The sequence below is a fragment of the Atheta coriaria genome, unplaced genomic scaffold, assembly GCF_025399875.1.
Source record: "Atheta coriaria isolate IRGN ID8LTWV9N9 unplaced genomic scaffold, Caltech_Dcor_3.1 hic_scaffold_10_pilon, whole genome shotgun sequence".
Classification (NCBI taxonomy): Eukaryota; Metazoa; Arthropoda; class Insecta; order Coleoptera; family Staphylinidae; genus Dalotia; species Dalotia coriaria.
Genome location: NW_027045452.1, coordinates 728,624 through 744,452, shown reverse-complemented (window position 1 = coordinate 744,452; position 15,829 = coordinate 728,624). Strand labels below are relative to the sequence as shown.

Genomic DNA, 15,829 nt, shown 5'->3' with positions numbered 1-15,829 from the left:
CCACGGCGGGCGCCCTTCCCGGACCTGCTCGGCCGCCGCCGCCGCCGCCGCCGCCTCTACCGCAGATCGAATACGACGGGGCGGCTCGCTGATCCCGCGCCCCGTGCAACATCCACATCATTCTCTCGTTGAACACTACTCCTACTTTGCTTTGCATTTTACATTTCCGAGCATTGCGGATTGTATTCGAGTATTTGGCGCGTGCGTTTTCTGCATGATTGACACTTTCAACACTTTGCTTTGATTCTAAACTGTTAAGGCTTAAACTTGTCATCATAAATCTAAATTCTCAAATAATCTGCGATTAAATTGAAAATCACATAATTTATTAATTTATTTCTTTTCACTATTTTGACAGTTAATGACATTATTGCAATGTAATGACATCTTAGAAGATTTTTCATTCATAGAATAATTTTTTCCTACTTTTTTGTTGCTTTGTTTCGTTTTCGGCAATTAAAAAATCTTCAAAATGCGAATCCCACACATAATAAATAAAAACACCCTCGTGGCGTACAATCCGTCGGCCGTGACTCTTTCCCTGCTCCACGAGCAGAACCGGCAACTACTCTCGGAGGATTTAATGCGCAAGGACCTACCGCCGACCCTGGTCTCACTCTGTGTAATGGCCATTGCCAAGAATTTCGAAGCATGTCCGATCATCAACGAGCTCGTGCTCTGCGCCGACCGTGATTTCTTGCTGGAGATACTACCGACCGATCTCCCTCTGTCACTCGTGGTGCCTATAATTGAAGTGAGTCAATCGGTGGTAAAAAAAACTACAGGTTGAAAAGATAAATTAAGAAACACTTGAATGCCTATTCTCATTTAGAAAACAAGATAATCACTATTTTCCTAGGTTTATATTGATGCTTCCTCAAAGAAAAAACTTCGAAATTGAGTTAAAAATATAAAAAATGAATGTTTTGGTAGTAAGAATATACATTATGTGCGTTGAGAGATTAAACATATGCCTTGACCTAAACAAACTTGTTAGCAATTACCTGTTGCGTGAAAATGTCGATTGTTTGGTGTTTGTCACGACAGTTTAGCACTAATCCATTATTTGTTTCCACTTCTAATCTTGATTAATATCTGTTTACTCACGGAAAAACAAGCAAAACAAATCACAAATATTTACACATTCACATTCTTCTAACTTCAGGATGAAATATATTGGATGCGACGGTACACAAACAAGTACGGTGTTATGGCGCAACACTGTCACGTGGGTTGGACGTGGAAATGCATATTTCTCGAGAATCACATTCAGGAATTAATCGAAACGGCGCAACCAGAGTACAACGATGAAGAAAACTTGGAAGAAATTACCAACCTAACAAACCTGTATGTTCATCGACTGGTAATCTCCCAATTACAAGCGTGGAAGTCCCCATTAACAATGGACGCTGATGAAATACCCGAAATTCTTCCCTGTGATCACATTAACCTTGAACCAATTTTCCGACGATTGCAAAACGTGCAGGAACTTGTTATCAAATTCGGTATGAATAATGTGGGCGAAAGTTTCCAGTGGAATATGTTTAGAGTATCGATTGACGACGCAAAACATTTGGCAGCCGCGATTGTAAATCTTAAAACGCTCCGGGTGCTCGATTTACACGCTTCAAACATTGAAGATAAACATCTGCAAATTTTAGCGCAGGAGTTAATCAAAGTAGACACCTTGGAGGAACTGAGTATGAAGAATTGTTTGATTGAAGACCAGGGTGCATTATGCATAGCAAAAGTAATGTTGACGCATCCGACACTGCAGAAACTTATCTTGGCGAATAATAAAATCGGTGGACGCGGTGGTGAAGGCATTGGATATGCACTTACGAAAGACACGTGTTGCCCGATGAGACATTTGGATTTGCGATTGAACCCACTTGGTCATATTGGCGTGATGGGTTTGTTTCGAGCGCTTGTTCGAGTCCAAAAGGTGGAAGAACTTATTATTAGTGGGGTTGGTTTTGGTGATGAGACGGGTATAAGACTTGGGGCTGTAATACAACTGAATTCCGCTTTAAAATTGCTGGATGTTAGTAATAATTGGTGTAAACCTGGTGAGAAAGTAAGTATTTTCAAGGTTAATTTAGGTTAAGTTACTTTAATTCATATATCCAAGTCTTAAAAGCAACTGATTTTATTTTTAGGAAATATGCAACGCAATATTAACTAATTCAACGCTCCAATGGTTGGATATTAGAGAAACAGATATATCTGAACCTTACTATGGTAGTATTATGAGGAGACTTAAAAAGAACCGCAAAAATGATCCGAATGCCGAAGAGGAAGAAGAAGAGGCGGGAGAAGAAGAAGAATTAATGTATGAAGCAGAATATTTTAATGAAGCATATGAAGGTGAAGGCGAAGAGGGTACGTACTTCTTACATGTTGAAGAAGAACAAGAAGAAGAAAGCGACCTTGAAGTAGAAGATGCTGTCGATACATCAATTGCATCGTAAATTCACGCAAATCAGTTGTTTGAAAATCGCCCCGAGAAGCGGCATTTAAATTAAAATCATTTCATTCACAATACCAACCACATTTGCATACATACCTATAATCTGCATTGTTTACGCGAATATGATTATTGGATTCCACAAATTATAAGTATGTATATATACACTACATATATTGCATTAATACGTTGATGGGAAGCGTTGATGTTAACAAGTGATCCCTTTGTGAGGCATTATTATCAGAATTATGCCCGTGTTCAGTACGGCTGAAAGCGAGAACAACTTCTGGGAATACAAATCGTCCCACTATAGCGTTGCAATATTAATCCAATTATTTGAACTTTACCCCACGCATGCCCCAATTAAATTTAAACGAGAAATACCTGTTTGTCGCCAACGTTCTTCGTACTGGTTAGGCTACACTTATTAACTGAAATGACATGAATGTCTGATTATACTTTACTTACTCCTTACTTGCTTGCCACAAACACGATTGCAACTTATAACTATATCAATGATGATAAGCATGTAAAGTGTGAATGCAAATTTATGCGTCAAACGGCCATCTTTGAAATTAAACCACGATATAGCAAGTTATGTTCAAATTAGGCTCCCATTGATACACACACCGCCATCTATGAACAAACACATACATTAATCAAAATAACGTTTATTTTTGTCAGTCTTCGGCGGATTGAACATGAAAACGCAAAAATAAAACGATGGAGAACTATAAACACAACACATAGCTTGTATCAACTGTATCATAATTGGCAAATGCATAAAATATAAATTATAAACATAATACGTAAATATAAATAAAAATAAATGTAGTACAACACTTTAGATTTCATAAAAGTCGAAATTCGCTTAAGACTAGTAGAAATTACTTTGATATCTTGAAAAAAAAAATAGAGAACAAATTACAGAACAATCGTGTAAATAAAATGTCTATGAGTGAAAGCTATGTCATACAAAGAACAATATTGCTTAAGAAAATTTCACTACAATACAATATAAGTTTAATTTGATTAATCATTTTGGCTCCTAATAAACTTTTAATTTTAATAAGTAAAAATTAAATCATGCCGGCTCAGTTAATGCCTTGTGTGTGAAGATGTGCAACGGTTAATATAATACTCACAGTTCATAGCAAAATATGGCACAAAAAGTTGTGTCAAAGTGAGATCTGTATAATGTCTTGTATAAAAAAAAGTGCCCACGCGAATTGACACCGACAAAGTTCACCTAATTTACGTCTTCAGAACTTTGTTCTACGTTAGTTGCATGGGCATTAGAGTATCAAAAGTCTTAAAGTAGTTCGTTGTAAGATTCCTGGCAATAGAGAGATCAGAATTGATTGCGATTGGCAGATTAATGTGATTGTCATATGAGATGGCATTAAATGAGCCGGCGTGTTGCACCAACCAACATCATGAGCGTTTTGCACGAGTCTAACTTCTTACGTTTCAATTCGTAAATTACGAATACGTAATTGCGACGAGTACAATTACTCGCATCTTACAAAAACTGGTAAGAGATTGCCCTACAGCTAAACAAATTATCTAAATAAATGTATATAAAAATTTTGTTCGTTATCGTTACGCATTTATAACTACACTTGAGTGCCGTTTTGTGATTGGGTGACGTCACAGCCTGTTTGTCAATATTCGAAAATATAGCATTTTCTATATCATTTAAAGTTTAAAACGAAATTAGATCAAAATTTTATCACGTTCGTTAATCAATCACAAAAGTTATTGCACTGGAGCTACGCTCCGCAGAACTCGGATGCGTCATACATTGCTCTGACTCGACTCTTGTGCGTTTCGCTACACGTACGGCGATTCGAGGGTGCAAGGATCCTCGATCATGCGCAAGTTATACAAATTACCTAAGTTGTCGATACTCAGAAACGCGCGGAAGCCATCAGCGCAGGCGATGTGCGATGCTGACTGGCCATGCAACTTGATTGCCGCCAGCAAATACTCTTTATCAGAGCGACCTCGCTTTGTCCACATCACCACATCGGAGAGGTCTATATCGGCCAGCAGGTTCTCTAATGGCGGTGGTTTTTTACCTGGCGATTTGCCGGAGTTGGAACGTGAGCGGAAGGAACGTCGCGGTGGATTTTGCGCTAACTCCCTGGCAGCCAGATTCACGTTCCACCAAGCCATCTGCTCAGCAAGTGAGAGCAGAATTGGAACCTCATGGGAGAATTTCAAAAAGTGCACAGGCGACTTGTGCAGTTTGAGAATCGATGAGAGTGCCAAACGCTCCGTGTCAAACACCTGACAAATCACACAAAATTTATCTTTTGATTCGGGAATAGTGAAAAATATAGTACATTCTTACCTCAATGTCTCCGGTTTCAGTGCCAAGTGCTAAATATTTGCCGTCGCTCGAAAAACAGCATGAAGTAACCGGCTCCTGAGTTTTCCTTTCGAAGCAACTGCTAATTTTAAGTTGAGTTTCCATCGTCGTATCAAAATGTATAACCTTGAAGGATTTCTCGAAGGTAACACACAATTTTTCATCTCCAAATACGCATGCAACTCTAAAGTTGGATTCAACTTGCGCGGCCGCATAGAGGACCTCCTCGGTGAGAAACCAATAATTCCAATAGGAAATTTTCCTTTGCGACACCACCAGAAGTTTCTTGAGCACATTGAAACTGCAGCAAATATCGTCACGCCAACCAGGCCGGGATTCATCTCGCAATTTATGCGCGGAATCTGTATAAACAAACAAAACACCGCTCGCAGTCGCAGCCACGACCATATTGTCCAAAGCCTCCAGGTAGGAAATTTCATTTTTAAGTTTCATTATTGTCGATGTGCCCCAATTATGACATACGTGCACACTGCCATTCTTGTCCGCACAGACAAACGAATTTTTAAAGTTTACAACTTTAACAACATCGCAGACAGTTTCCACCTCAAATGTATCATTAGAATCGGAAATAGTTAACTTATTTTGTCGGATCATCGCTGTGGCAAATTTCTTGCAATCGGACTGCCAATACGCCGCAAAAGCATCCACATTTTGAGCCTCTTGAATCGCAGTTTCTTCTGGATTAACATGCCAAAGCTTCAGACTTCTATCATGATATCCAGTAAGCAAAATCTCGATTGTATGATCATTACTGTTAGTCATCGTATCCAAGCAAATCACGCGACCATACTGGGTGTCAAACTTTGCAACAATCTTGTTCACATTGAAACCCCACATGTAAATCTTATTTTCGGTTGATCCAATCACTAAATATTGGTCTGTCATGGAGCTACATGTATATTCACCTGTAGTTGTCATGATTATTGTTTTCTTCAGAGATTTAATATTGTGGATGATGACTTGCTTCAACATAACGACGATTACTTCATCCACATTGTCGTTGCCATTGTCGGAAGGCAACGTATGTAATGTTATGATATCTCCACCGCTGGTGCCGAAGCAAGACTTTGATCTGAATTTAAATCCTTGTTGCGTCTTGGAATAAACCACCACATCCGTCTTCAGAGCGGCGTAGATATAGTTGAAATCGTTTGAAAACAGCACTGCGGTGATGGGATGACTAAGATCCTCTTCGAGTGTTTGATTCTTCTCGTCCCACAGCATTAGCTTTCCGTTCCTCGATCCTGCGACCAGCAGGTCATGGCTAAAGTCCGCGGAGATAAGCTTATCGTCCTTCGCGGCTTCGTAGGTCACATAGTTGTCAGTAGCAAAATTGTTACCGAAAAAATTCTGGTGATTCCTTTGCTTAACATGCGCTGGCGATGGAAGATTTGCATTATCGTTATAAGTGTTATACACAGCGCTATTGCGACGCGAGTTGTAGTCTAACTTCCATACATTAAGGATGCCATCGTCCGAAATTGAAAGAAACTTGTTTTCCGCTGCGCGAATATAGGTTATTCGACTTATATGGCCTTTGAATTCCTGTAGCACATTTTCATACTTCGGTTCCAATAACTAAACAATTAAATATTCAGTTTATGTTAAATTAGATATTAACTATAAATACTATACCAAAATGTCACCCTCCTCCGTCCCAACTAGTAGATAGGCAGGATCGTCATAGGTGAAGCAAGCAACCTCCAACTTTACTTTGATTGGCAAGTTGTGAATGTAATACGTGTTCTTTTTCGGCAATCTATGAAAAAATATATATATAGTTGTCAAATTGGTGATACTACTTTAAGATACTTACAACCAATCAAAATATAAACCAAACTGATCGGAAGTTTTTAACTCCTGAAGAGCCAGTCTATGCACCAAGTTCTCTTTCGGCAGTTGCAGCGCGCTCTGCAAAATGCTGGTATGGGGATAATTCTCTAAATTCATACCAAACCGTTCGACGAAGGCTCTTAACTCGCCGAGCATCATCTCATGCTTCTCATCCTGTCGGGTAATCTGATCAAAGTAGATCTCAAAATCAAGCAGCATGTCTCTGATACCAGCAGCGCGAATCTTCGCCTCAATAAATTTCAAATCGCGGTAGATTTTGAAGTCGTCGAGAAGCCCTGCCTCTTGCAAATGGTAACCAATATATTGGTAAATGTAATTGTCGTTGACGAACTTATGATAGTGCGTGTATTTATCCTTGTAAGCCTGAATCAAATTCGCGTGCAATAGTTTCAACGAGGAACGCTCGTAGTGCATCCGAAGATAATTTAAGTAATTGTGGTTGACGCCGTACACGTCCGTGTCGTGTTGCTCATTGTACCCGCTCACCGCAAACGACATGTTGCACAAATTCTTCATTACCTTCTCCACCTGTACCTCAACTATTCCCCACAGAAGTGATAAGACATGCGGAGTTATGTTGACGTCATTGACGAAAACTGCTAAATTCTTATATCGATCCAACATTTCAGTGTCTAGGCTTCTCAGACGCATTTCTATCGTCGTGTTGCGTTTCGTTGTCACTCTGAAATGATATAAATGATAAATCTTAAACAAATATTCATGCGAACAATAAACCTACTCTGAATTGTTCTTGCAGAGCTCCTGTCTGAATCGTTCCCAGACTCTGTCACTGTTTGCCCTGTTAGTCAAACTCGACTTGCGTTCAACCATTAATTTCGCGCACAAAATCGTAGTCGTCAGGTCTCCACGACACCACTCGATGATAGCACTTAGGTGTTCATTATACGCCAAACCCGCCATATCGCCGTACGTCGTACCCAACGCCATGCAAAACACTTCCATCGTCTCGCGAGTCGTGAAAGCGTCCTGCAGCGGCATGTGTCTCACGTGATCCAAAACAAAACGCTCTCTCGACACAATGACCATCCTGCACACCCCAAAGTATTCGATTACTTTCTGCATGGCGTCGTTGACGTCCACATTGTCCAAGACAATGATCGCCTTGTCATAGCCGCTGCGCGTGAACACATTTTGCAAGCGCACCTTCATCAACTCAACGTTCGCAGGCATCTCCGTAGGTAAGTCGGATAGTGTAACGTCATCAATCTGTATCTTGTGGAATAATTTGTACATCCGATCGAGCAGCTCGCCCTCGGTGTAACGCTTCAGGTCGATCCAGTAGACTTTATAATTCGCTTGCGCGAGGATGTCCGGTTCTCGTAGGCACGCAGCTATTAGATTTGTCTTTCCAATGCCGTCCATCCCGAAGATATTGATTGCCCAGTTGGACATGTCAGATACGAGCGATTTTATTTTCTGCATCTAAAGATATTTATAACAATATAAGAAAATAGTTAATTAGAGTTTTAATAAAGTATTGTTTAACATCGATAAATTGTGAGGGAATAGTTCAATAAAATAATTATGTATATCTATGGCAAAGCACATAATATAAACTACACGCAAAGTGTGAAAAGTTATTTGTATGGTTGTTTTTGAATAGTGCCTGTGTGCGAAACATCAATAATATATCAATAACTAAGTGATAATTCAAATGAAAGTAAATAATTACACTATCATGAATTAATCCGTTTACTTGCATCGCAAATGATAATCGTGAAGTATGCTTATCTTAAACAAACACACATGATTCACAATCAAGTTCAAATGCACCAAGTCTGAATAGAAATCATTGATTGTCAGCGATGCACTTAAATGCATTTCGCCTAAAATTAAATCAAGAAATCAAGAAAACAAGAGAGTAAACGTCGTGTGAGTCGATAGTTGTGTATCATGGTCTCTTCAATTGGTAAACTCTTGGCGTGTGTGTATTGAGTCATCTCGTAAAGTTTACTACGCACAACTCGCACAATCCAACGTCATACGAGTTTCCGTTTGATAAAGCGAGACCTCGAGTGGAGCGCGCACGAAGTGCAGGTGCACGCTGCATTTTCCGCGCGCGCTCACCTCCCGCCCGCCGCATCGACAGTTGTGTGTGCGCCTCTCGCTCGTGCAACCTGTGGACAGACGTGTCCGAACCTGTTTCCACTCGCGGCCACGCTGTTACGTCACGATTGTGCACAACAAAAAGAAAAGAAAAACCAAAACACACGACGCACGCACGCAAACGCACCGAATCAAACACACATCAAAACTCAACAGCAACACATTTCGGACGGTTTGCAACAAGTTGACTCACTTCAACCCTACGTGTGAGAAGCGAAAACACTCACCACAATCCTCCACTTCTATCCGTACGCAATCGCAATCAGTTGGAGAAACAAAACAATTAGAACATGTTTAATTTTGTTTGAATTCAAATGTGTGGCGGACACCCGGCAATAAAATTCGTTTTAAGTTTCGTTTCACTCACCATGCTCTGTCGCTGAATGTAGAACATAGGTTCCATAGGAACATTGCCGTACTTGAGGGCTTTTTCAATTGCGCGTTGCTTTGCCTGATGCTCCCGCTCCTGATTTGTATATTTATCATAGAGCCATCGCAACGAATCTTTCTTGACGTACGCGATAAGAATGTCGTACCCATCGTGTTTTCCTCCGAGCATCTCACCCAGTTGTAAAAAGAGTGATATTACATTCTAAATTGGATTCGAGATTATTTACGATTAATACATTTGCAGCGAAACAAAAACAAATAATATATGAGTCATACAAGTGTGATGACAATGAACTACGAATTGAATCCTACCTGATTAACGAGATGGTAGTGGTTAGGTGAGATGTCGACGTTTTTCGTCTTGAGGTAATCCAGCAGACTGTTGATGCTCGTGTTCAGCGTTAAACTCTCCTGGAGCTCGGGCCACAGCTCGCGGAAGAGCTGCTGCTGGACGACGTCCATTTTCAGCACGCGTCGAATATGTTTAATGAATGTATTAAATTCGCTACTTGACAATAGTTGAAGACTTTTGGTGTTGGCGTAATACCATGGGCATGGTTTCGCGGACGATTAGCGGTTGGCACGAGACAATTATTACCGACAAAAACAACCGAATACACAACCGTTGTTACCAGTGTAGTAGTATTATTTGTTAACGTAAACTACAATGCTAGAGTACTAGAGGCACTAGAGCACTTGTGCTCACTAACTAACGCGCTAGCACTACGAGCCTCGAAATAAAACGAACGACGCTACCGCGCCACCGCGAGTCCTGCACTACAATGTGTGCTCGGGGAAGGTGTCCGACAAGCGCGTCGCGCCTACAGCAGCGCGATGCGTACCGCGAACGTAAACACAGCCAGCATTGACAGCTTCAGTTGGTGGCGCCATCTTCAACGTTTTCTTCTAGAATTCTAAAAGCCAACTGGAGTTCTGTGCCATAAAATGTGATTTGCACGCAGGTAAATAAGTGTTTATATCTTGTAAATTTGATCATGTATTCACTATTGTTGTGGCTTTGAGGGCGCCTGAATTGTTCTATTTTCACTTGCGCCACCCTTCTTAATTTTTTCCTTCCTAATTTCGAAAATCTGTAACGGTTTTTACCAATTTTTCCAATATTTACCTTTTACCTGATAAAATCGAAACAATGCGCAATTTAAATGTATAATATTTATTCAATAATGTACCACAAAGACATATTGGTCCTAAATGGAAATATAACAGGAGTAAATGTTTAGTTAATACGTAAACAGAAAAATAAAATAACACACTTAAAACATAAATTACAAACAGGGATTACATCTATAAAAACAATTAACACACAATTGCCATTGAACATGGCGTTCTAGTTTAAATACAGTATACAGCAGCCAACCGCGAGGAAACAAATCGATTTAAAATCATTCAACGGCACACCACCATTATTTAATTACAAATAGGTGAATGTGTGACTAGTTTAAAATGATTAAAATTGCACGCTAAAATCGCTTGTATCCTCCACACAACTCTACGGCAATGAGGGGCTCACCAATATACCAACACATAAAACGCTAATAACGCTAACGTCAACATACACAAAGGGAGGTGATATTTATATATCTCGTCCGGGTTTGGATGGGGCGGTGTAACAAACAAATCCGGTGCTCGGCACAAACAACAGCCTAAAAAAGTTGCAACTTTTTAATCAATTTTCATCAAAAATTTTATCAAAACTCTATAATATATATTATAACATAATAATATACGTTGTATGTGTGTGTAAATTCACCGGAGCGGGCGTTTAAGTTTCTTTCCGTACGTACATCGTGAAACGTATATAATTTTTTTGTATTTTTAAAAGATTTTTTTAGGTTTTTTGAAAAAAAAAAAGAATTAAACAATAACAAACTAGCAGTTAAGAATGATTATGAATTACGCATTTAAGAATTATTTAAGAACAATCAATATTTGTATTAATAATTGTCTGATTGTCGACGATCATGACTGCGGAATCAAATTTCAACAAATAAAAGTCTGCATCGAGACAATCAGTTTCAATTTAATATGTTCGCCAGTCGGAAACATAAGATATAATAGAAACGTAATTCGTGTGCAAGAGTAAGTAATTGAGCGTCGTTCTAACTAATAAATCTAACGTCGCCATTTATAAGAAATTATCTGACAAACTGATTCATCAAATTCAATTAGATCAACATAATCAACACTTAGTTAGTTAAAAAAATTACGAAATTGAAGCAAATATCAAAATCTCTGCCTTCTCCCATTAATTAATAAGATTAATAATTAAGTTGTAACATCAATAAGAAAAACTTGGGGTAGAATGAGACATCAGCCTCAAACAACCAACACTTAAAATCTAGAAAAGCCCAACTATGCGCAAATTTTGTTGCTGTTGTAACTTGTAACTTTCAAATCTAAATTGATATACACGCGCCCCGTTGTACGAATGTCCCCCAACTCTACCTTTCAGGTAAGCATTAAGATTTCGAACTTTTATAGTAATTTCACATAAAAACCAATATTGGTAACTAGAAAATTGTACCAAACTAACAACACAACTGCTTCTCAAAGAAGAAAAATAACTAACCAACAATTAACAAGTCATAATTAGAATTAACGCGAAACGTACGTACGCAAAATGTTCTACAATTAGTGTGGCAGGTTGCGCGAACCTTGTTGAGTGAGAGATCAAAGCTTTAAAAACGCCCGTTTGTGGTTTGTGAATCTGAGAGTGGTGTAAGATGATAGTGGTGGTGTACAAGGGTAAGTTTGCTTACTCGCTGCGCACCTCAATTGTAATGCGACTCGTTGCACAAGCCGAGAATGGTCGAATTCTTCGAGTTGCGCATCAACGGTTTGTGCTGCCTGTATTCGAGGTTATGTTGCCAAGTCCAGCAGGCACGGCAGAAGTATCGGAAGCACGTTAGTTCTCGACAGAAGTACGGTCCCTGCTGAACACCGCAAATCGAGCAGAGCGAGTCCTCCAAGTATGGATCCACTTGAACCTTAATTTTTAAACATTACAATTATATAAGTTGTTTTATTGAAGGTTATGTATTCATTCATACCTTTTTGGTAAACTTGCCAGTCTTGATTTCGATGAACGCCGCCGCAACCGCCTTCATATAGGAGCGACTGTTGTTGAATGTAACACGGCCCGATCCAATGGGATACTTGTACTTGTCGGTATCGATGCCAGCGTAGACCACACCGTCAAATAGATCGTTCATAATCCTGGCGAGGCCTTCAGCGTTCAGCATACCGTGCAGCGCACCCACAAAGACAGTGCGACTGGGATCCAGTTTCTGCGATGTCGATTTCGTGTAGTTGGAATCGTTGAGTATCCAAGGAATCACTTGGACTTCCTTGGCGCGCATGCGCTTCGACGACATCTTGTAATACCAATTGTCCGGTTTGTTAAAGTCACTTGTGCATGCCTGCAGCAGAGACTTGACATCCTTCTCCGATTCAAAGATGACATACACATAGCCTTTTGGTTGGGTCGCCTGCTTATCCTTACCGGGCCACTCTACACGTATGGGCCCGAAGGGTTTGAATGTCTGCACAAGCAGTTGTTCAGAGATGTCCCACGGTACGCCGCCCAAAAACACCTTCGAGGAAAAGCCAGTCGGCTTCACCTTGCGTTCGGGAAGAATACCGCTCCAGGTGCAGGTAGCATCGTAAACGGTCGCAGCGCTGCGATGGAAGCGCGCAGCTCGGTCCAACTGTGAGTTCTCGCTGTTCAAACTGTTGCCGCCCCACTTGAGAGTCACCTGCTGATACAAAGCACACCAGGATTCAGGTTAAACCAAGTTTAAAATACGAAAAGTAAAAAAGTTCTTACATTCGACGAGTTAAGCGAACAGGCGGAGCTAGACAGCAAAGATGGCGACGACTGCTGCAGGTAATTGCACGCGTGGTTCGCTTGTAAATTTTGCAAATTTACCATGTCCACGTTACTATTCAGGCATGAACGGGCAAAACTTTCGTTCAACGTCAATGAATTCTGAAAACAATTCAATCATGATAAATCAAAATGGCGGCCATGCGCACGACGCACTAACCAAAATTTCTGTTAGGCTGCCATCTGGACTCGAGACGGCACTGTTATCAGAATCCGTTCCAAAACTGAGATTCCCACCATAATAGGAATCGAATACGCTCGGACTGTTGCTGCCACTGCTGTCGCTACGCACATCAAGCAAATTAAGATAACATATTTAAAATTGTACTCATTTACTCACCTCAATGAGTTGCTGGTGCTCCTCAGTGATTTGTACGATGAAGCTGAAGAGTCACTAAGCAACGAAGTAAAATAAAAAATGGCGTAAAAAATTTCATTTCCGTCGTATTTTTAGGTTACCTGATAGATTTGTGTTGATTGGCATTGTTGGGCGCCATCGGATGCCGCTTTGTGGACGACGACGAGGCAGCAGACGCATAGTTAAATGATTTGTCGTCATATTTAAACTGTAGAAGCGCACAACACGCAAGAATTTAAGACTAGTAAAAATCAAAATGGCCACCAAAGCACGTGTGGCAGGAAAATGCACAATTTTTACCTGAAAACCTCCGTTAGGCGTGCTGGTCAACATGGGCGATGTTGGAAACTCGCCGCCCTCATTACCAAAGCCGCCGGCCAGCAGTCCACGCGGCGAATTAAGCCCGAGCAATTCTGAAATCGACATGGTGTCGCTCGCCATTATCATCAGATTCGAAAAAAATGGAAAATCGCGCTTATCGTGCGATTATGCACCGCGTGTCGACAAACCGAAGTCAATCAAACGGGAAACAGAAAAAGGCACACCGCACTTATAGTCTTAAACACGAAGTCCGCAACGTGCTCTTTTTATATTTAAAAATGGCGATCGAGCGATTTATGAAACGAATGCACTTTTGTCAATTGTTCATTTACGATTGACCGGATGGTAGCGACCGGCGCGTGGTATCGGTGGTATCACCCCCAATCAAATTTCGTTCGATGCGCGTTTGACGATGCGCGAATTGCCGAATTCGCGGACACGCACGCGTCGAGCGCTCGCCGCTACAGACAGACTGAGCCTTTCCAAATTACGCACAGCCGTCGTCGCTCCAATTAATCAACTCAATTATATCACACCTCGCGACGTAATCGAAAATCATCCAAAAATTACGGGGCGGCCACCTGAGCGTGCAATTTTTATGTAATAAGTAATAATGTTATAATTTAACTTGGCCGATTCGAAAGTGCTTTCAAAACTTAATCCAACCAAACACACATATTAACACAACAATACCGTAGGTTATATAGGTTTAGAGCCACCCGACGACTTTGTTATTCAAATAGTTACAGTAAATACCTATCTTCTGCGTTTTGTTCCTGTGCAGAATCCCTCTGGCAATGAGTGAGTTAATCGAGTGGTTCTGCAGCACCTCCCTGAAGTCAGGTACCTTGTTCCGGGCGCATCTACCCTGTGCGTGTAGGGAACTGCAGTTGAACACGTTGCATTCGTCATCCTGAAACATGACGAAATGGTGTGGGTCCGGCGTGCGGATCATCTTGAGCGGTTGCATCGCCAGGGTGTGGGTGGTCCGCGATTAATGTCGCGTATGGATGCGATTATCTACGACGCGCAATTGGCCTAGTCAAAACGCGGCGCTTTTCCAGATTGTCTGGCTCGATAGTTGTCTCATTGCCAAATAGTCCGCAACAGTTCGAAGACGATGGGCAATGATAATCCGTCGCCGGGGGCAAACCGGCAATAATAAACACAATAAACGAGACGCAACAAAATTCGGACGCGGGTTGAGGGTGTCGCCGGCAACAAATCTAATAAATTCGCGTAATGAGACGGAAGTCTACTGATCGGCAAATGTTTACTAGCGTCTTTTGATTATTTTTTCTCTGCGTATGCTTTCCGATATTTGCCTTCTCATCGCCAACTGTGCGATTCAAATTTACAAAAAAAAAACATGGCGGAAAACAAGTACCAAACGTTTGTTTGGAATTTTGCGTTATCCGTATTATTCTATACAATATTTAATAGAAACATTGATTGCATTCCATTGGTTTGTTTTAGTTATAAAGTGAAATTTACTTTGCTGTTTCAAAACATTGTGACTGGTCAAAAAAAGAAAAGGGAACATGTACTCAACACATTGTTTTCGTTACTTCGTTTGCCAAATATCGCACGCACACAAATTTAAACGATTACAGCCCGTGTGCACGGTGTTGGTAATTGTACCGTGACTAATAAATTAATTTATTATAAACAATCGTGCAGTACCTGCTTTGGTGTCGTCATTGTTTCAAAGTTAGTTGCTTGTCGGCTATCAAATTGGTCAATTGCACGCGTAGCGATTGTGTCGAAGGCGTACGTTATCTCGCAGCAAATCGTCGTCGCGCAGGAATAAACACCAACCGTCCGGCGGTATCACGTCAACAATGCAAAAGATGTTGGCCGCGAAGCGAAAAGATTCAAAGAGACGTGCGGGGGATGCAAATCTCGTCAATAAAACGCATGCGCTTGCAATTGGAATGTCCCGACTGGCAAGCGTACGATTGGACACTGATAAGAGTTGCGTATAGATAAACAAAATAACGAATAAGAATA

The 15,829-nt window shown here is 40.8% G+C and overlaps 4 protein-coding genes and 1 long non-coding RNA gene across 9 annotated transcripts in view; 2 read left to right on the top strand and 3 right to left on the bottom strand.

Moving 5' to 3' along the window:
• Window positions 1–2,982, bottom strand: part of tow (target of wingless) — a 32,135-nt gene extending 29,153 nt beyond the window's left edge. The window contains exon 1 of the mRNA XM_065314674.1: window positions 2,852–2,982. The gene's annotated coding sequence lies outside the window, so the exon portion shown is untranslated. The remainder of the gene's footprint in view (window positions 1–2,851) is intronic.
• On the top strand, window positions 377–3,307 carry LOC135801254 (uncharacterized). The gene is made up of 3 exons (XM_065314670.1): window positions 377–754; window positions 1,166–2,077; window positions 2,160–3,307. Exons 1-3 carry the CDS (start codon window positions 473–475, stop codon window positions 2,469–2,471), a joined length of 1,506 nt encoding a protein of 501 aa, XP_065170742.1. The 5' UTR covers window positions 377–472; the 3' UTR covers window positions 2,472–3,307.
• Dark (Death-associated APAF1-related killer) lies at window positions 3,123–9,695 on the bottom strand. 2 transcript variants are annotated; one of them, XM_065314662.1, is made up of 8 exons: window positions 9,546–9,695; window positions 9,211–9,435; window positions 9,071–9,085; window positions 7,456–8,159; window positions 6,679–7,398; window positions 6,498–6,621; window positions 4,824–6,440; window positions 3,123–4,759 (listed from the first exon to the last, which is right to left on the bottom strand). In XM_065314662.1, exons 1-8 carry the CDS (start codon window positions 9,693–9,695, stop codon window positions 4,301–4,303), a joined length of 4,014 nt encoding a protein of 1,337 aa, XP_065170734.1. In that variant the 3' UTR covers window positions 3,123–4,300. The 2 variants fall into 2 exon arrangements, with proteins under 2 accessions (XP_065170734.1, XP_065170735.1); XM_065314663.1 differs by lacking the exon at window positions 9,071–9,085.
• On the top strand, window positions 4,845–9,867 carry LOC135801258 (uncharacterized). The gene is made up of 3 exons (XR_010550341.1): window positions 4,845–4,986; window positions 5,059–5,267; window positions 9,478–9,867. It is a non-coding gene; the product is annotated as an uncharacterized lncRNA (long non-coding RNA).
• A 524-nt stretch (window positions 9,868–10,391) lies between these two features.
• orb (polyadenylation element binding protein orb) lies at window positions 10,392–15,661 on the bottom strand. 4 transcript variants are annotated; one of them, XM_065314665.1, is made up of 9 exons: window positions 14,576–15,123; window positions 13,799–13,911; window positions 13,600–13,706; window positions 13,481–13,534; window positions 13,301–13,424; window positions 13,081–13,242; window positions 12,305–13,012; window positions 12,025–12,241; window positions 10,392–10,897 (listed from the first exon to the last, which is right to left on the bottom strand). In XM_065314665.1, the coding sequence occupies exons 1-8, from the start codon at window positions 14,787–14,789 to the stop codon at window positions 12,026–12,028; spliced, it is 1,698 nt and encodes a 565-aa protein (XP_065170737.1). In that variant the 5' UTR covers window positions 14,790–15,123; the 3' UTR covers window positions 10,392–10,897; window position 12,025. The 4 variants fall into 4 exon arrangements, with proteins under 4 accessions (XP_065170737.1, XP_065170741.1, XP_065170740.1 ...); XM_065314669.1 differs by lacking the exon at window positions 10,392–10,897 and adding an exon at window positions 15,503–15,661 and having other exon boundaries at window positions 10,903–12,241; window positions 14,576–14,732; XM_065314668.1 differs by lacking the exon at window positions 10,392–10,897 and having other exon boundaries at window positions 10,903–12,241; window positions 13,301–13,418.
• Between the last annotated feature and the right edge of the window lie 168 nt (window positions 15,662–15,829).